We start from the raw sequence: 20,496 nt of genomic DNA, 5'->3' as shown, positions 1-20,496 counted from the left end.
ATGGGGAAAGGACCCCAAAAAACGGGGAGAAAACGACAAAAATTGATGAGAAAACGCCCAAAATTGAGGAGAAAAAACCCAAAATTGGGGAGGGACCCCAAGAAATGGGGAGGGGACCCCAAAAAATGGGGAGAAAAGGACAAAAATTGAGGAGAAAACGCCCAAAATTGAGGATTATCCCCCGTTATTCCCCCATTATTTCCCCGTTATCTCCCAAACTTTTCCCCCATTTTTTTATCCTCATTATCCCCCTTTATCCCCCCACCCCTTTTCCCATTTTCCCACCACTTTTCCCATTTTTCCCATCACTTTTTCAACCACTTTTCCCATTTTCCCACATTTCTCCCCATTTTTCCCTGTTTTTTCCCCACTTTTCCCATTTTCCCACCATTTTTCCCCATTTTCCCCCCGTTTTTCCCCATTTTCCCCCGTTTTTCCCCATTTTCCCCCTTTCTCTCCCCGTTTCCCACCATTTCTCCCTTTTTTTCCCCATTTTCCCCCATTTTTCCCATTTTCCCCCCATTTTCCCCATTTTCCCCCCATTTTTCCCATTTCCCCCCCATTTTCCCCCCATTTTTCCTCATTTTCCCCCCATTTTTCCCATTTTCCCCCCATTTTCCCCCCATTTTTCCCCGTTTTTCCCCATTTTCCCCCCATTTCTCCCCATTTTTTCCCGTTTTCCCCCTTTCTCTCCCCGTTTTCCCCCTTTCTCTCCCCATTTTTCCCCATTTCCCCCCATTTCTCCCATTTTCCCCCCATTTTCCCCCCATTTTTCCCCGTTTTTCCCCATTTTTCCCCATTTTCCCCCCATTTCTCCCCATTTTTTCCCGTTTTCCCCCTTTCTCTCCCCGTTTCCCACCATTTCTCCCCATTTTTTCCCATTTTCCCCCCGTTTTTCCCGTTTTTCCCCATTTTCCCCCCATTTTCCCCCCATTTTTCCCATTTTCCCCCCGTTTTTCCCCATTTCTCCCCATTTTTTCCTGTTTCCCCCCCTTTCTCTCCCCGTTTTCCCCCCATTTTTCCCCATTTTTTCCCGTTTTCCCCCTTTCTCTCCCCATTTTCCCCCCATTTTTCCCATTTTTTCCCGTTTTCCCCCTTTCTCTCCCCATTTTCCCCCCATTTTTCCCCGTTTTTCCCCATTTTCCCCCCATTTTTCCCCGTTTTTCCCGTTTTCCCCCTTTCTCTCCCCATTTTCCCCCCATTTTCCCCCCGTTTTTCCCCATTTTCCCCATTTTTTCCCGTTTTCCCCCTTTCTGTCCCCGTTCCCAGGCCGGCCGGGCCCCGTGCGGGACCTGCAGGTTCTGGAGGTCGGAGAGCGCCAGGTCCGGCTGAGCTGGACCCCGGGCGAGGATCACAACAGCCCCGTGGAGAGTGAGGGGGGGTCCCGGGGGTCCCGGGGGAGGGGGCTGGGCTGGGAACTGGGGGATTTGGGGTGTCCTGGGGGGTCCCGGGGGGTCCTGGGAGGTCCTGGGAGGTCCTGGGGGGTCCTGGGGGGGTCCCAAGGGGTCCTGGGGAGGGGTTTGGGGTGGGAACTGGGGGATTTGGGGAATTTGGGGGGGTCCCAGGGGGTCCTGGGGGGTCCCGAGGGGTCCTGGGGAGGGGTTTGGGGCTGGCAATTGGGGGATTTGGGGAGTTTGGGGGGGTCCCAGGGGGTCCCGGGGGGTCCTGGGGAGGGGTTTGGGCTGGGAATTGGGGGAATTTGGGAAATTTGGGGAATTTGGGGGGGTCCCGGGGGGTCCCAGGGTGTCCTGGGGGGTCCCGGGGGGTCCTGGGGGGTCCTGGGGGGTCCTGGGGGGTCCTGGGGAGGGGTTTGGGGTGGCAATTGGGGAATTTGGGGAATTTGGGGGGGTCCTGGGGGGTCTGGTGGTTCCAGAGGGTCCTGGGGGCTCCTGGGGAGGGGTTCAGGGTGGGAATTTGGGGATTTAGGAATCCAGGATTTGGGATTTTGGGGGATTTTGGGGTGATTTTGGGTGATTTTTGGAGGATTTTGGGGCCATTTCAGACCCGTTTTCCCCCAGAGTTCGTGGTGGAGCAGGAGGAGGGGATTTGGGGGGGATTTGGGGGGATTTTGGGGTGATTTGGGGGGATTTGGGGGGGATTTTGAGTGATTTTGGGGGGATTTGGGGTGATTTTGGGGGGATTTTGGGGGATTTTGGGGTGATTTGGGGTGATTTTGGAGGATTTGGGGCCATTTCAGACCCGTTTTCCCCCCAGAGTTCGTGGTGGAGCAGGAGGAGGGGATTTGGGTGGATTTGGGGGGATTTTGGGGTGATTTTGGGTGATTTTTGGAGGATTTGGGGTGATTTTGGAGGATTTGGGGCCATTTCAGACCCGTTTTCCCCCCAGAGTTCGTGGTGGAGCAGGAGGAGGGGATTTTCTCCCCCGGCCGTTTCGAGGAGCTGCTGACGGTTCCGGGGGGGCGTCCCTGGACCCCCCTGACCCTCTCCCCCTACGGCCGCTACCGGTTCCGGGTCCTGGCGGTCAACGGCTTCGGCCGCGGCGATCCCAGCGCGCCCAGCGCCGAAATCAGCACCGGCCCGGCCGGTGAGCAGCGCCACAAACCCCAAAATCCCCAAAAATTCCATCAAAATCCACTCAGAGATCACCAAAATCCCCAAAAACCCCATCAAAATCCACTCAGAGATCACCAAAAACCCCAAAATCCCCAAAAACCCCATCAAAATCCACTCAGAGATCACCAAAAACCCCAAAATCCCCAAAAATTCCACCAAAATCCACTCAGAGATCACCAAAATCCCCAAAATCCAAAAAAATTCCATCCAAATCCACTCGGAGATCACCAAAAACCCCAAAATCCCCAAAAACCCCATCAAAATCCACTTGGAGATCACCAAAAACCCCAAAAACCCAAAAAATTCCATCAAAATCCACTTGGAGATCACAAAAACCCCAAAATCCCCAAAAACCCCATCAAAATCCACTCAGAGATCACCAAAATCCCCAAAAACCCCATCAAAATCTACTTGGAGATCACAAAATCCCCAAAATCCCCAAAAACCCCATCAAAATCCACTTGGAGATCACCAAAAACCCCAAAATCCAAAAAAAAATCCCATCCAAATCCACTTAGAGATCATGAAATCCCCAAAATCCAAAAACCCCCATCAAAATCCACTCAGAGATCACAAAAAACCCCAAAATCCAAAAAAATTCCATCAAAATCCACTCAGAGATCACCAAAATCCCCAAAACCCCAAAAACCCCATCAAAATCTGCTTGGAGATCACAAAATTCACCAAAATCCCCAAAAACCCCATCAAAATCCACTCAGAGATCACCAAAATCCCCAAAATCCCCAAAAAATCGGTTTAAATTACCCCAAAATATCCCAAATCCTAAAAAAATCCCATGAAATCCTGCAGAAATACACAAAATATCCCCAAAAAATCCCATTTTGGGGAGGGGTCTCTCTGGATTTTGGGGTCTCTGTGGATTTTGGGGCAGGGTCTCTGTGGATTTTGGGGTCCCAGGGGATTTTGGGGCGGGGTCTCTGTGGATTTTGGGGAGGGGTCTCTGTGGATTTTGGGGAGGGGTCTCTGTGGATTTTGGGGAGGGGTCTCTGTGGATTTTGGGGGTCTCTGTGGATTTTGGGGAGGGGTCTCTGTGGATTTTGGGGCGGGGTCTGTGTGGATTTTGGGGTCCCAGGGGATTTTGGGGCGGGGTCTCTGTGGATTTTGGGGAGGGGTCTGTGTGGATTTTGGGGTCTCTGTGGATTTTGGGGAGGGGTCTCTGTGGATTTTGGGGTCCCAGGGGATTTTGGGGAGGGGTCTCTGTGGATTTTGGGGTCTCTGTGGATTTTGGGGCGGGGTCTGTGTGGATTTTGGGGAGGGGTCTGTGTGGATTTTGGGGTCCCAGTGGATTTTGGGGCGGGGTCTGTGTGGATTTTGGGGTCTCTGTGGATTTTGGGGAGGGGTCTCTGTGGATTTTGGGGTCCCAGGGGATTTTGGGGAGGGGTCTGTGTGGATTTTGGGGTCTCTGTGGATTTTGGGGAGGGGTCTGTGTGGATTTTGGGGTCTCTGTGGATTTTGGGGAGGGGTCTCTGAGCCGCTCCCCCCCGCAGCCCCTGAGCGATACCCGATGGGGGTGAAGGGGGAGGGGAACGAGACCAACAACCTGGTGATCACCTGGCAGGTACGGGGGGCTTGGGGGGCTTGGGGGTCTTTGGGGGGGTCCTGGGAGAATTTGGGGGGTCCTGGGGGCACTTGGGGTGGGTTTGGGGGGGTCCTGGGGGGGTCCTGTGGGGCTTTGGGGGGGTCCTGGGGAAATTTGGGGGGTCCTGGGGGGGCTTGGGGTGGTTTTGGAGGAGGTTCTGGGGGGAGTTTGGGGGATCCTGGAGGAGTTTGGGGTGGTCCTGGGGGCGTCCTGGGGGGAGTTTGGGGGGTCCTGGGGGGCTTTGGGGGGGTCCTGGGGGGTTTGGGGGGTCCTGGGGGAATTTGGGGGGTCCTGGGGGGGTTTGGGGTGGTTTTGGGGGAGCTCAGGAGAAGTTTTGGGGTCTTGGGGTGGATTTGGGGCTGGATTTTGGGGTTCAGAGTTAATTCTGGGCTGGATTTTGGGGTTCGGGGCTGGATTTGGAGCTGGATTTGGGATTTCAGGGCTGGGTTTTGGGGTTCAGGTTTAATTTTGGGGTTCAGGGTTAATTTTGGGGTCCCATCCCCCCCCAGCCGCTGCCCCCCGGGGACTGGAACGCCCCCGAGCTCCGGTACCGGGTCCAGTGACCCAGGGGGGGTTCGGGGCTGGGTTTTGGGGTTCGGGGTTAATTCTGGGGCTGATTTTGGGGTTCAGGTTTAATTTTGGGGTTCAGGGCTGGATTTTGGGGTTCAGGGTTAATTTTGGGGTTCGGGGCTGGGTTTTGGGGTTCAGGGTTAATTTCAGGGCTGGGTTTTGGGGTTCAGGGTTAATTTTGGGGTGCTCCCCCCCCAGCCGCTGCCCCCCGGGGACTGGAACGCCCCCGAGCTCCGGTACCGGGTCCAGTGACCCAGGGGGGGTTCGGGGCTGGGTTTTGGGGTTCAGGGTTAATTTCAGGGCTGGGTTTTGGGGTTCAGGGTTAATTTTGGGGTGCTCCCCCCCCCCCAGCCGCTGCCCCCCGGGGACTGGAACGCCCCCGAGCTCCGGTACCGGGTCCAGTGGCGGCCGCTGGGCTCGGGCCGGGGTCTCTGGGCCGAGGCCACGCTCGGGGAGCCCCCCCTGGTGGTCCGGGACACCCCAACTTTCAGCCCCTACGAGATCCGGGTGCAGGCGCTGAACGAGGCCGGGAAGGGCCCCGAGCCCCCCACGGTCATCGGCTACTCCGGGGAGGATCGTGAGTCTGGGGAGACCCCTCCCCAAATTGAATATCCCCCCCAAATTAAAATATCCCCCCTGAGACCCCTCCCCAAATTAAATATCCCCCCCAAATTAAAATATCCCCGGGGACCCCTCCCCAAATTAAAATATCCCCTGGGGGACCCCTCCCCAAATTAAAATATCCCGGGGACCCCTCCCCAAATTAAAATATCCCCAGGGACCCCTCCCCAAATTAAAATATCCCACCTGGATCCCCTCCCCAAATTAAAATATCCCGGGGACCCCTCCCCAAATTACCCCGGGAGGGGGGGGGAATGGGGGAGACCCCAAATCTGGGGGGAAATCCCAAATCTGGGAATTTTGGGAGGTCCCGAGGTGGGGGAGGGGACCCCGAGGTGGGGGAGGGGACCCGGAGGTGGGGGAGGGGACCCCGAGGTGGGGGAGGGGACCCGGAGGTGGGGGAGGGGACCCCGAGGTGGGGGAGGGGACCCCAAATCCGGGGCCTCATTTTGGGGGTGCAGTCCCGCTTTGGGGAGGGGTCTCGGTGCCGGGGGGATTTTGAGGAGGGGGGGAAATCCCTGGGGATGGGGGAGGGGGGATGGGGGAGGGGGGATGGGGGAGGGGTCTGGGGGCTGATCCCCCCCGCCCCCCCAGTGCCCCTGGTGTACCCCGAGAATGTGGGGGTGGAGATCCTGAACAGCACCAGCGTCCGCGTCAGCTGGAGCCTGGGGGGAGCCGAGCGCGACCTGCGGGGGCACCTCAGGGGCTACCGGGTGAGGACCCCCCCCAAATCCCGACCGGATTCATGGGAATTCCCAAAATCCCAACGGGATTCCCCAAAAATCCCAGCCGGATTCACGGGGTTCCCAAAAATCCCCAAATCCCAACGGGATTCACGGGAATTCCCCAAATCCCAGCCGGATTCACGGGGTTCCCAAAATCCCGACCGGATTCATGGGAATTCCCAAAAATCCCCAAATCCCAACGGGATTCACGGGGTTCCCAAAAATCCACAGCGGGATTCCCCAAAAATCCCGACCGGATTCACGGGAATTCCCAAAATCCCGACCGGATTCACGGGAATTCCCAAAATCCCGACCGGATTCATGGGAATTCCCAAAATCCCCAATGGAATTCACGGGATTCCCAAAATCCCAACGGGATTCCCCAAAAATCCCGACCGGATTCACGGGAATTCCCAAAATCCCCAACGGGATTCACGGGATTCCCAAAATCCCAACGGGATTCCCCAAAAATCCCGACCGGATTCACGGGGTTCCCAAAAATCCACAGCGGGATTCCCAAAAATCCCCAATGGAATTCACGGGATTCCCAAAAATCCACAGCGGGATTCCCAAAATCCCGACCGGATTCCCCAAAAATCCCGACCGGATTCACGGGAATTCCCAAAATCCCAACGGGATTCCCCAAAAATCCCAGCGGGATTCACGGGATTCCCCAAATCCCATCGGGAATTCCCAGATCCCGGCCTGGGGATTCCTGGGAATGTGCGGGGGCGGTTCCGGGCGGTTTTGGGGGGGTCCTGACGCCCCCTCCTCACCCCAAAATCCCCCCGCAGGGGCTTCAGGGTGGGGGGAGGGGACAATTTGGGGGGGTCCTGACGCCCCCTCCCCCCACTCAGGTGGTTCAGGGTGGGGGGAGGGGGGAATTTGGGTCATTTTTGGGGGGGTCCTGACGCCCCCTCCCCCACTCAGATTGGGGGAGGGGATAACTCGGGTCAGTTTGGGGGGTCCTGACGCCCCCTCCCCCACTCGGGTGGGGGGAGGGGATAACTCGGGGCATTTTTGGGGGGGTCCTGACGCCCCCTCCCCCACTCAGATTGGGGGAGGGGATAACTCGGGTCATTTTGGGGGGGTCCTGACGCCCCCTCCCCACCCACAGGTGGTTCAGGGTGGGGGGAGGGGATAACTCGGGTCAGTTTTGGGGGGGTCCTGACGCCCCCTCCCCCACTCAGATTGGGGGAGGGGATAACTCGGGTCATTTTGGGGGGGTCCTGACGCCCCCTCCCCTCCCCCCAGGTGGTTCAGGATGGGGGGAGGGGGGAATTTGGGTCAGTTTGGGGGGTCCTGACGCCCCCTCCCCCACTCGGGTGGGGGGAGGGGATAACTCGGGTTATTTTGGGGGGTCCTGACGCCCCCTCCCCTCCCCCCAGGTCCTGTACTGGCGCGAGGGGTGGGTGGGGGAGCGCTCCCGGCGCCAGGCCCCGCCCCCCCCCGGGACCCCCGCGCCCCCTCCCCAGCCGGGGGTGCTGACGGTGCCGGGCGAGGCCAGCGGGGCCGTTCTGGGGGGGCTGCACCCCTGGAGCCGCTACCGCCTGCAGGTGCTGGTGTTCAACGGGCGGGGGGCGGGACCCCCCAGCGCCGAGATCCGCTTCCACACCCCCGAGGGAGGTGAGACCCCCGCGCGACCCCCCCAGATCCCCCCGGGATGGGAACGGGGAGATCGGGACCCCCAAAATCGGGACCCCCCAAATCCCCCCGGGATGGGAACGGGGAGATCGGGACCCCCAAAAGTGAAATCGGGACCCCCAAAATCCCCCCCAGAACAAAAACGGGGAGATCGGGACCCCCAAAATCCCCCGGGATGGGAACGGGGAGATCGGGACCCCCAAAATCGGGACCCCCCAGATCCCGCCGGGATGGGAACGGGGAGATCGGGACCCCCAAAATCCCCCCCGGGATGGGAACGGGGAGATCGGGACCCCCCCCCCAAAATCCCCCCGGGATGGGAACGGGGAGATCGGAACCCCCAAAATCCCCCCGGGATGGGAACGGGGAGATCGGGACCCCCAAAATCGGGACCCCCCAAATCCCCCCGGGATGGACACGGGGAGATCGGGACCCCCAAAATCCCCCCCGGGATGGGAACGGGGAGATCGGGACCCCCAAAATCCCCCCCAGAACAAAAACGGGGAGATCGGGACCCCCAAAATCCCCCCAGGATGGGAACGGGGAGATCGGGACCCCCAAAATCCCCCCGGGATGGACACGGGGAGATCGGGACCCCCAAAATCGGGACCCCCCAAATCCCGCCGGGATGGAAACGGGGAGATCGGGACCCCCAAAATCCCCCCCGGGATGGGAACGGGGAGATCGGGACCCCCCCCCAAAATCCCCCCGGGATGGGAACGGGGAGATCGGGACCCCCAAAAGTGAAATCGGGACCCCCCAAATCCCCCCCAGAACAAAAACGGGGAGATCGGGACCCCCAAAATCCCCCCGGGATGGGAACGGGGAGATCGGGACCCCCAAAATCGGGACCCCCCAGATCCCCCCGGGATGGAAACGGGGAGATCGGGACCCCCGAAAGTGAAACCGGGACCCCCCAAATCCCCCCGGGATGGGAACGGGGAGATCGGGACCCCCAAAAGTGAAATCAGGACCCCCAAAATCCCCCCCGGGATGGACACGGGGAGATCGGGACCCCCGAAAGTGAAACCGGGACCCCCAAAAGTGAAATCAGGACCCCCAAAATCCCCCGGGATGGAAACGGGGAGATCGGGACCCCCAAAAGTGAAACCGGGACCCCAAAAATTCAAATCCTGACCGGACCCCCCCCCCCTGCCCGATTTGGGGAGGATTCGGGGGGGATTTTGGGTGGGATTTGGGGGTCTCCGGGGGTCTCTGACCGCCCCCTCCCCAGTGCCGGATTCGGGTGGGATTTGGGTGGGATTCTGGTGGGATTTGGGGGATTTTGGGAGGATTTGGGGGGATTTGGGGGTCTCTGACCGCCCCCTCCCCAGTGCCGGATTCGAGTGGGATTTGGGTGGGATTTGGGTGGGATTTGGGTGGGTTTTGGGTGGGTTTTGGGGTGAATTTGGGGGATTCTGGGGGGGGATTTTGGGGGTCTCTGACCGCCCCCTCCCCAGCGCCGGTTTCGGGTGGGATTTGGGGTGAATTTGGGGGATTCCGGGGGGGGTCTCCGGGGGTCTCTGACCGCCCCCTCCCCAGTGCCGGATTCGGGTGGGATTCGGGTGGGATTCGGGTGGGATTCGGGTGGGTTTTGGGGTGAATTTGGGGGATTCCGGGGGGGGTCTCTGGGGGTCCCTGACCGCCCCCTCCCCAGTTCCCGGCCCCCCCGAGGAGCTGCGCGTGGAGCGGCTCGGGGACACCGCGCTGGGCCTGGAGTGGCGGCGGCCGCGGCTCCCGAACGGAATCGTCACCGGCTACGTGCTGCAGTACCGGCTCCGTGAGTGCGGGGGGCTGGGGGGGTACGGGGGGGTACGGGGGGGCTGGGGGGCACTGGGGGCACTGGGGGGCACGGGGGGGCACTGGGGGGCTGGGGGGTACGGGGGGGTACGGGGGGCACTGGGGGAACGGAATCGTCACCGGCTACGTGCTGCAGTACCGGCTGCGTGAGTGCGGGGGGCTGGGGGGGAACTGGGGGGCACTGGGGGGCTGGGGGCACTGGGGGAACGGAATCGTCACCGGCTACGTGCTGCAGTACCGGCTCCGTGAGTGCGGGGGCACGGGGGGGAACTGGGGGGCACTGGGGGGCACGGGGGGCCACTGGGGGGTACGGGGGGCACGGGGGGTACGGGGGGCACTGGGGGCTGGGGGGAACTGGGGGGCACTGGGGGGTACGGGGGGGCACGGGGGGCACTGGGGGGGACTGGGGGGCACTGGGGGCACTGGGGGAACGGAATCGTCACCGGCTCCGTGCTGCAGTACCGGCTCCGTGAGTGCGGGGGTACGGGGGGCACGGGGGGTACGGGGGTACGGGGGGGCACTGGGGGGTACGGGGGGGCACGGGGGGCACTGGGGGGTACTGGGGGGCACTGGGGGAACGGAATCGTCACCGGCTCCGTGCTGCAGTACCGGCTGCGTGAGTGCGGGGCTGGGGGGCACGGGGGGGCACGGGGGGCACGGGGGGTACGGGGGGTACGGGGGTACGGGGGTACGGGGGGAACGGAATCGTCACCGGCTACGTGCTGCAGTACCGGCTGCGTGAGTGCGGGGGTACGGGGGGCACTGGGGGGCACTGGGGGGTACGGGGGGCTGGGGGGCACTGGGGGGGCTGGGATGGGGTGCTGGGGGGTACTGGGATCGCGGGGAGGGGCACTGGGAGCGGCACTGGGAGGGGTACTGGGAGCACTGGAGGGCACTGGGGGGACTGGGGGGGTACTGGGAGCACTGGGAGGGCACTGGGGGGGGCTGGGATGGGGTGCTGGGGGGTACGGGGGGCACTGGGGGGCACTGGGAGCACTGGAGGGCACTGAGACGGGGTACTGGGAGCACTGGGAGCGTACTCGGGGGGCACTGGGGGCACTGGGGGAGCACTGGGGGCACTGGGGGGGCACTGGGGGGCACTGGGGGGGCTGGGATGGGGTACTGGGGGGCACTGGGGGGCACTGGGGGGCACTGGGAGGGCACTGGGGGGGCACTGGGGGGCACTGGGAGGGCACTGGGAGCACTGGGGGGGCACTGGGGGCACTGGGGGGACGGAATCGTCACCGGCTACGTGCTGCAGTACCGGCTGCGTGAGTGCGGGGGGCACGGGGGGCACGGGGGGGTACGGGGGGGCACGGGGGGGCACTGGGGGCACGGGGGGGCCTGGGATGGGGTGCTGGGGGGTACTGGGATCGCGGGGAGGGGCACTGGGAGCGGCACTGGGAGGGGTACTGGGAGCACTGGAGGGCACTGGGGGGGGCTGGGGGGGTACTGGGAGCACTGGGAGGGCACTGGGGGGGGCTGGGATGGGGTGCTGGGGGGTACGGGGGGCACTGGGGGGCACTGGGAGCACTGGAGGGCACTGAGACGGGGTACTGGGAGCACTGGGAGCGTACTCGGGGGGCACTGGGGGCGCTGGGGGAGCACTGGGGGCACTGGGGGGGCACTGGGGGGCACTGGGGGGGCTGGGATGGGGTACTGGGGGGCACTGGGGGGCACTGGGAGGGCACTGGGGGGGCACTGGGGGGCACTGGGAGGGCACTGGGAGCACTGGGGGGGCACTGGGGGGGGCTGGGATGGGGTGCTGGGGGGTACGGGGGGCACTGGGGGGCACTGGGAGCACTGGAGGGCACTGGGGGGGCACTGGGGGTGCACTGGGGGTCACTGGGGGGGCACTGGGAGCACTGGGGGGGCACTGGGGGTCACTGGGGGGGCACTGGGAGCACTGGGGGGGCACTGGGAGCACTGGGAGTGTTTTGGGTTCAATTCGCGGCTGTTTCGGGTCATTCCCGGCTGATTTTTGGGGTTAATTTGGGGCTGTTTGGAGCCATTCCGGGCTGGGTTTTTTCGGGTTAATTTGGGGCTGTTTCGAGCCATTTTTTGGGGTTAATTCGGGGCTTTTTGGGGCCATTCCGGGCGGGGTTTTTTGGGTTAATTCGGGGCTGTTTCGGGTCATTCCCGGCTGATTTTTGGGTTAATTCGGGGCTGTTAGGAGCCATTCCGAGCTGGTTTTTTGGGTTCAATTTGCGGCTGTTTTGGGTCATTCCCGCCTGGTTTTTGGGTTCAATTTGCGGCTGTTTCGGGTCATTTTTTGGGTTTAATTTGCGGCTGTTTCGGGTCATTCCCGCCTGGTTTTTGGGTTCAATTTGCGGCTGTTTCGGGTCATTTTTTGGGTTCAATTCGCGGCTGTTTGGACCCATCCCCATCTGTATTATTTTTTTTTTTTTGAGTGGGAGGGGAGGGGGGGGATTCTCTCACATCTTTTCCCCCCTCCTCAGAAAACCAAACCGAGGGGGAATTTCCGGATGAGATTTCCTTCCCCGCGGGGACCCTGAACACGACCCTGGCCCGGCTGCAGCCGCGGGGCCGGTACCGCCTGGAGCTCCGGGCTCGGACCCGCCGCGGGCTCGGGGCGCCCCTCGTGCGCCTCGGCAGCCTCGCCCCCGAGCCCGGTGCGCGCCCACCCCCCAAAAAAAATAATATCTCAAACCCCCCCTTCCTAAAAAACATCATAACCCCCCCAAAAAAATAATATCTCCAACCCCCCCTTCCTAAAAACATCATAACCCCCCCAAAAAAATAATATCTCAAACCCCCGTCCTCAAATAAAGTCATTAACCCCCCTAAAAAATAATATCTCAAACCCCCCTTCCCAAAAAACATCATAACCCCCCTAAAAAAAATAATATCTCAAACCCCCCCTCCTCAAAAAACATCATAACCCCCCCAAAAAAATAATATCTCAAATCCCCGTCCTCAAATAAAGTCATTAACCCCCCTAAAAAATAATATCTCAAACCCCCCTTCCCAAAAAACATCATAACCCCCCTAAAAAAATAATATCTCCAACCCCCCCTCCCCGAAAAACATCATAACCACCTCAAAAAAATAATATCTCCAACCCCCCCTCCCCAAAAAACATCATAACCACCCTAAAAAAAATAATATCTCAAACCCCCGTCCCCAAAAATCATCATAACATTTGGGGTGATCCCCCCTCCCCCCCCGCAGTGCTGCCGGTTTTGGGGAGCGTCGGTTTTGGGGAGGTGGGCGAGGATTTCACCGTCCTGCGCTGGACCCTCGCCCAGCCCCAGGCCAACATCGAGTTCGAGGTGGAGTACATGAGCAAAACCAGTAAGGGACTGGGGGGGACTGGGGGGACTGGGGGGGGACTGGGGGGGGATTTGGGGGGACTGGGGGGACTGGGGGGGACTGGGGGGGACTGGGAGGGGACTGGGGGGGACTGGGAGGGGATTTGAGGATACTGGGAGAAGATTTGGGGACACTGGGAGGGGATTTGGGGGGGATTTGGGGACACTGGGATGGACTGGGAGGGGATTTGGGGACACTGGGCGGGGTTTGGGGACACTGGGATGGACTGGGAGGGGATTTGGGGACACTGGGAGGGGATTTGGGGACACTGGGAGGGGATTTGGGGGCACTGGGAGGGGTTTGGGGACACTGGGAGGGACTGGGAGGGGATTTGGGGGCACTGGGAGGGGTTTGGGGACACTGGGGGGGACTGGGAGGGACTGGGAGGGACTGGGAGGGGATTTGGGGACACTGGGAGGGGTTTTGGGGACACTGGGAGGGACTGGGAGGGGATTTGGGGGCACTGGGAGGGGATTTGGGGACACTGGGAGGGGATTTGGGGACACTGGGAGGGACTGGGAGGGGATTTGGGGACACTGGGAGGGGATTTGAGGGGGCGTTCTGGGTTTTTTTGGGGGGTTTTTGGGGTCCTGAGCGGGGAGAAAAGCGGGAAATAGAATTTGAGGAGGGGTCTGGGGGGTCCTTGACGAGCATCCCCCCCCTCCCCCCTCCCCCAGCGGATTTGGGGCGATTTTGGGATCGAAACTCGCGGGGGGAAAAAAAAGCGGCTGCGGGGGGGGGGGGGGGAGGGGAGGGTTTTGGGGGGGTCTCGGGGGGGTTTTGGGGGGGTCTCGGGGGGGTTTTGGGGGTCTCCCCGCCCCCCACGACCCCCGGTTCCCCCGCAGCGGAGGAGCCTTGGAAATCCTCGGGCCGGGCCAACTCCTCCCTGGGCCGGTACCGGCTCGGGGACCTCCGGCCCGGGACCTCGTACCGGGTCCAGTTCGTGGGGCGGAACCACTCGGGGGAGCGTGTGGCGTTCTGGGAGAGCGAGGTTCACACCAACGGCACCTGTGAGCCCCAAAAACACCCCAAATCACCCCAAAAACACCCCAAATCACCCCAAATCACCCCAAAATCACCCCAAATTAACCCAAAAACACCCCAAAAACACCCCAAATCACCCCAAATCACCCCCAAAACACCCCAAATCACCCCAAAAACACCCCAAAAACACCCCAAAACACCCCAAAAACCACCCCAAATCACCCAAAATCACCCCAAAATCCATCCTGGAACCACTCGGGGGGAGCGTGTGGCGTTCTGGGAGAGCGAGGTTCACACCAACGGCACCAGTGAGCCCCAAAATCACCCCAAATCACCCCAAAATCACCCCAAAATCACCCCAAATCACCCCAAAAACACCCGAAATCACCCCAAATCACCCCAAAAACACCCCAAAAACACCCCAAATCACCCCAAAAACACCCCAAAATCACCCCAAATCACCCCAAAAACACCCAAAATTAACCCAAAATCACCCCAAATTACCCCAAAATCACCCCAAAAACACCCCAAATCACCCCAAAAACACCCCAAAAACACCCCAAATCACCCCAAAAACACCCCAAAATCACCCCAAATTAACCCAAAACCGCCCAAAATCACCCCAAAAACACCCAAAATCACCCCAAAATCCATCCCGGATCCGCTCCGGGGAGCGTGTGGCGTTCTGGGAGAGCGAGGTTCACACCAACGGCACCAGTGAGCCCCAAAAACACCCCAAATCACCCCAAAAACACCCCAAATCACCCCAAATCACCCCAAAATCACCCCAAATTACCCCAAATCACCCCAAATCACCCCAAATCACCCCAAAATCACCCCAAATCACCCCAAAAACACCCCAAATCACCCCAAAATCACCCCAAATCACCCCAAAAACACCCCAAATCACCCCAAATTAACCCAAAAACACCCAAAATCACCCCAAAATCACCCCAAATCACCCCAAATCACCCCAAAAACACCCCAAATCACCCCAAATTACCCCAAAAACACCCCAAAAACACCCCAAATCACCCCAAATTAACCCAAATTAACCCTAAATTACCCCAAAATCCATCCCGGATCCGCTCCGGGGAGCGTGTGGCGTTCTGGGAGAGCGAGGTTCACACCAACGGCACCAGTGAGCCCCAAAATCACCCCAAATCACCCCAAAATCACCCCAAAAACACCCCAAATCACCCCAAAACCACCCCAAATTACCCCAAATCACCCCAAATCACCCCAAATCACCCCAAAATCACCCCAAATCACCCCAAAAACACCCCAAATCACCCCAAATTAACCCAAAAACACCCAAAATCACCCCAAAATCACCCCAAATCACCCCAAATCACCCCAAAAACACCCCAAATCACCCCAAAAACACCCCAAATCACCCCAAATTACCCCAAAAACACCCCAAAAACACCCCAAATCACCCCAAATTAACCCAAATTAACCCTAAATTACCCCAAAATCCATCCCGGATCCGCTCCGGGGAGCGTGTGGCGTTCTGGGAGAGCGAGGTTCACACCAACGGCACCAGCGAGCCCCAAAAACACCCCAAATCACCCCAAAAACACCCCAAATTAACCCAAAAACACCCCAAAACCACCCCAAAAACACCCCAAATCACCCCAAAATCACCCCAAATCACCCCAAATCACCCCAAAAACACCCCAAATCACCCCAAATCACCCCAAAATCACCCCAAATCACCCCAAAATCCATCCTGGAACCACTCGGGGGAGCGTGTGGCGTTCTGGGAGAGCGAGGTTCACACCAACGGCACCAGTGAGCCCCAAAAACACCCCAAATCACCCCAAAAACACCCCAAATTACCCCAAATCACCCCAAAAACACCCCAAATCACCCCAAAATCACCCCAAAATCACCCCAAAAACACCCCAAAAACACCCCAAAACACCCCAAAATTACCCCAAAATCACCCCAAATTACCCCAAATCACCCCAAAAACACCCCAAATTACCCCAAATCACCCCAAAAACACCCCAAATCACCCCAAAATCACCCCAAAATCACCCCAAAATCCATCCCGGAACCACTCGGGGGAGCGTGTGGCGTTCTGGGAGAGCGAGGTTCACACCAACGGCACCAGTGAGCCCCAAAATCACCCCAAATCACCCCAAAATCACCCCAAATCACCCCAAATCACCCCAAAATCACCCCAAATTACCCCAAATCACCCCAAATCACCCCAAAAACACCCCAAATTAACCCAAAATCACCCCAAAATCACCCCAAAATCCATCCCGGAACCACTCGGGGGAGCGTGTGGCGTTCTGGGAGAGCGAGGTTCACACCAACGGCACCAGTGAGCCCCAAAATCACCCCAAATCACCCCAAAAACACCCCAAATTAACCCAAAAACACCCCAAAACCACCCCAAATCACCCCAAAAACACCCGAAATCACCCCAAAATCACCCCAAAATCACCCCAAATTACCCCAAAATCACCCCAAAATCACCCCAAATCACCCCAAATCACCCCAAAATCACCCCAAATCACCCCAAATCACCCCAAATCACCCCAAAATCACCCCAAAAACACCCCAAATCACCCCAAATCACCCCAAAATCCATCCTGGAACCACTCGGGGGAGCGTGTGGCGTTCTGGGAGAGCGAGGTTCACACCAACGGCACCAGTGAGCCCCAAAAACACCCCAAATTACCCCAAAAACACCCAAAATCACCCCAAATCACCCCAAAAACACCCGAAATCACCCCAAAATCACCCCAAAATCACCCCAAATCACCCCAAAAACACCCGAAATCACCCCAAAATCACCCCAAATCACCCCAAATTACCCCAAAATCACCCCAAAATCACCCCAAATCACCCCAAATCACCCCAAAAACACCCCAAATCACCCCAAAATCACCCCAAAATCACCCCAAAATCCATCCCGGAACCACTCGGGGGAGCGTGTGGCGTTCTGGGAGAGCGAGGTTCACACCAACGGCACCAGTGAGCCCCAAAAACACCCGAAATTACCCCAAAAACACCCCAAATTACCCCAAAATCACCCCAAATTACCCCAAATCACCCCAAATCACCCCAAAATCCATCCCGGATCCGCTCGGGGGAGCGTGTGGCGTTCTGGGAGAGCGAGGTTCACACCAACGGCACCAGTGAGCCCCAAAAACACCCCAAATCACCCCCAAAACACCCCAAATCACCCCAAAAACACCCCAAATTAACCCAAAATCACCCCAAATTTACCCAAAATCACCCCAAATTACCCCAAAATCACCCCAAGTTAACCCAAAATCACCCGAAAATCCCCCAAAATTATCCCCCCAAAAACCCCGAAATTATCCCAAAAATCCCCTCATGCCGATTTTTTGGGGTCCCCAAAGCCGATTTTTGGGGTCCCCTCAAGCCGAATTTTGGGGTCCCCTCATGCCGGTTTTTGGGGGTCTCAGAGCCGGTTTTTGGGGTCCCCTCAAGTCGGTTTTTGGGGTCCCCTCATGCCGGTTTTTGGGGGTCTCAGAGCCGATTTTTGGGGGTCTCAGAGCCGATTTTTGGGGTCCCCTCATGCCGGTTTTTGGGGGTCCCAAAGCCGATTTTTGGGGGTCTCTCAAGCCGGTTTTTGGGGGTATCAGAGCCGATTTTTGGGGTCCCCTCAAGCCGAATTTTGGGGTCTCTCAAGCCGGTTTTTGGGGGTCCCCTCATGCCAGTTTTTGGGGTCCCCTCATGCCGGTTTTTGGGGGTCTCAGAGCCGGTTTTTGGGGTCCCCTCATACCGATTTTTGGGGTCCCTCAAGTCGGTTTTTGGGGTCCCCTCAAGCCGATTTTTGGGGGTCTCAGAGCCGATTTTTGGGGGTCTCAGAGCCGATTTTTTGGGGTCCCCTCATGCCGATTTTTGGGGGTCTCAGAGCCGATTTTTGGGGGTCTCTCAAGCCGGTTTTTGGGGGTCTCTCAAGGCGAATTTTGGGGTCTCTCAGAGCCGATTTTTGGGGGTCCCAAAGCCGATTTTTGGGGGTCTCAGAGCCGATTTTTGGGGTCCCTCAAGCCGAATTTTGGGGTCTCTCAAGCCGGTTTTTGGGGGTCCCCTCATGCCAGTTTTTGGGGTCCCCTCATGCCGGTTTTTGGGGGTCTCAGAGCCGGTTTTTGGGGTCCCCTCATGCCGATTTTTGGGGTCCCCCCCGTCCCAGTGCTGCCCCGCCCCGCCGGAGGTTTCGCCACCGAGGGTTGGTTCATCGGCTTCGTCAGCGCCGCGGTTCTGCTGCTCCTCCTCATCCTCATCCTCTGCTTCATCAAACGCAGCAAGGGGGGCAAGTATTCGGGTGAGACCCCCGGGACCACCCCCCAAATTATCCAAACCCCCCCAGCCCTGAGCCGGCTGCTTCCTCCTCTTCCTCCTCTTCCTCCTCCCGGAGGCTCCGCAGGGATTTTTTGGTGGAGTTTTTTTATTTTTGGGGAGGGGGCTGGAGGGTGGGGGAGGGGGAATTTGGGGGATTTGGGGAGGGGTCGGTGTTTTTAGGGGGGTTTTGGGGAGGGGGATTCTTAATTTGGGGTGGGGGTTCTTAATTTGGGGAAGGGTCAGGGGGGTCTTCAGGGATTTGGGAGGGGGTTTCTTTATTTGGGGAAGGGTCAGGGGGCTCCCCAATTTGGGGAAGGGTCAGGGGGTCCCCAAGGCTGGTGGGGGAGGGGGTCCCCAATTTGGGGAAGGGTCGGGGGGTCCCCAAGGCTGGTGGGGGAGGGGGTCCCCAATTTGGGGAAGGGTCGGGGGGTCCCCAAGGCTGGTGTTTGGTGGGGGATGGGAACCAGGTGAGGACGCCCTGTTTTTTTGGGGGGATTGTGAGGATGGGGGAGGGGGGGTCCCCGAGGTCTGAGGGAATTCGGGGGGGGGTCCCGGCGGTTGGGGGAGGGTCCCGGGGGTCGCGGCCCCCCCTGAAGGCAGCGGTGCCCCCCCAGTGAAGGACAAGGAGGACACGCAGGTGGACTCGGAGGCGAGGCCCATGAAGGACGAGACTTTCGGGGAGTACCGGTGAGAAAAGGGGCGTGGCCTCGAGAAAACGGGCGTGGTCTACACCAAATGGGCGTGGTTTCGCTTTAAAGGGGCGTGGTTTCCTTTAAAGGGGAGTGGTCTCGAGAGTGGGCGTGGTTTCGTGACCTATCGCGATGTGATCTGCTCCCCTCCCCCCCCCGCTCATTAATTACCCCCTCATTAACCGCCCCACTCATTAATTAATTAATCGCCCTCCTCTCTCACTAATCGCCCGCCTCCTCCTCGTTAATTGCCCTCGTTAATTGCCCTGGGCTAATGAAGGTCCCTGGAGAGGTAAGGGGGGGTCTGGGGGGGTCCCCAATCACCTGGGGGGGAGGGGAAGGTGATGGGGGAGGGGAAGGTGGGAGGACGATGCGGGGGAGGGGAAGGTGATGGCGGCACCGAGGAGGGGGAGGGGAAGGCCGTGGGCAGCTCAGGGTGGTGGTGATGGTGTGGGGGGGTCATTGGTCATTGATTGGTCATTGATTGGTCATTGGGTCATTGGTCATTGATTGGTCATTGATTGGTCATTGGGTCATTGGTCATTGATTGGTCATTGGTCATTGATTGGTCATTGATTGGTCATTGATTGGTCATTGATTGGTCATTGGTCATTGATTGGTCATTGGGTCATTGGTCATTGATTGGTCATTGGGTCATTGGTCATTGATTGGTCATTGATTGGTCATTGGGTCATTGGTCATTGATTGGTCATTGATTGGTCATTGGTCATTGATTGGTCATTGGGTCATTGGTCATTGATTGGTCAATGGTTGGGTCAGTGGTCATTGATTGGTCATGGGGTCATTGGTCATTGATTGGTCATTGGGTCATTGGTCATTGATTGGTCATTGATTGGTCATTGGTCATTGATTGGTCATTGGGTCATTGGTCATTGATTGGTCATTGATTGGTCATTGGTCATTGATTGGTCATTGGGTCATTGGTCATTGATTGGTCAATGGTTGGGTCAGTGGTCATTGATTGGTCATGGGGTCATTGGTCATTGATTGGTCATTGATTGGTCATTGATTAGTCATTGGTCAGTCATTAATTGGGTCATTGATTGGTCAGTGATTGGGTCATTGATTGGGTCAATGATTGGGTTATTGATTGGTCGTTGGGTCATTGGGTCCCTGGTTGTTCCCGGGCGCATTTCCCGCCATGTCCTGGTGTCCCCATGTCACCGTGTCCCGGCATTTCAGTGTCCCCATACCCTGATGTCCCCATACCCCGATATCCCGGTGTTTTGGTGTCCCCAATCCCGTTATCCCATTGTCCCCAATCCCATTATTCCGTTATTTCCCTGTCCCCAATCCCGTTATTCCATTGTCCCCAGTCCCGATATCCCACTGTCCCCACTGTCCCCAATCCCGATATTTCCCTGTCCCCACTGTCCCCAACCCCGATATCCCACTGTCCCCAATGTCCCCAATCCCGTTATTTTCCTGTCCCCAATCCCGTTATTTCCGTGTCCCCAATCCTGATATCCCACTGTCCTCAATCCCGATATCCCACTGTCCCCACTGTCCCCAATCCCGTTATCCCGTTATTTCCGTGTCCCCAATCCCGTTATGCCATTATTCCATTGTCCCCAATCCCGTTATCCCGTTATTTCCGTGTCCCCAAT

The 20,496-nt window shown here is 58.6% G+C and overlaps 1 protein-coding gene across 1 annotated transcript in view; it reads left to right on the top strand.

Moving 5' to 3' along the window:
• The window catches only part of L1CAM (L1 cell adhesion molecule), a 43,308-nt gene that overhangs the window by 20,114 nt on the left and 2,698 nt on the right, over positions 1–20,496 (top strand). The window contains exons 16-28 of the mRNA XM_086870976.1: positions 1,270–1,371; positions 2,347–2,544; positions 4,082–4,152; positions 5,095–5,320; positions 5,959–6,077; positions 7,478–7,715; positions 9,391–9,513; positions 11,993–12,166; positions 12,726–12,848; positions 13,712–13,876; positions 18,031–18,162; positions 18,794–18,866; positions 19,149–19,160. Of these exons, the coding sequence (XP_086727102.1) occupies positions 1,270–1,371; positions 2,347–2,544; positions 4,082–4,152; positions 5,095–5,320; positions 5,959–6,077; positions 7,478–7,715; positions 9,391–9,513; positions 11,993–12,166; positions 12,726–12,848; positions 13,712–13,876; positions 18,031–18,162; positions 18,794–18,866; positions 19,149–19,160 (1,756 nt within the window). The remainder of the gene's footprint in view (positions 1–1,269; positions 1,372–2,346; positions 2,545–4,081; positions 4,153–5,094; positions 5,321–5,958; positions 6,078–7,477; positions 7,716–9,390; positions 9,514–11,992; positions 12,167–12,725; positions 12,849–13,711; positions 13,877–18,030; positions 18,163–18,793; positions 18,867–19,148; positions 19,161–20,496) is intronic.

This window comes from Cyanistes caeruleus, chromosome 34 (genome assembly GCF_971803275.1).
Source record: "Cyanistes caeruleus chromosome 34, bCyaCae1.hap1.1, whole genome shotgun sequence".
Lineage (NCBI taxonomy): Eukaryota > Metazoa > Chordata > Aves > Passeriformes > Paridae > Cyanistes > Cyanistes caeruleus.
This window is presented reverse-complemented; position numbering and strand designations above follow the sequence as displayed.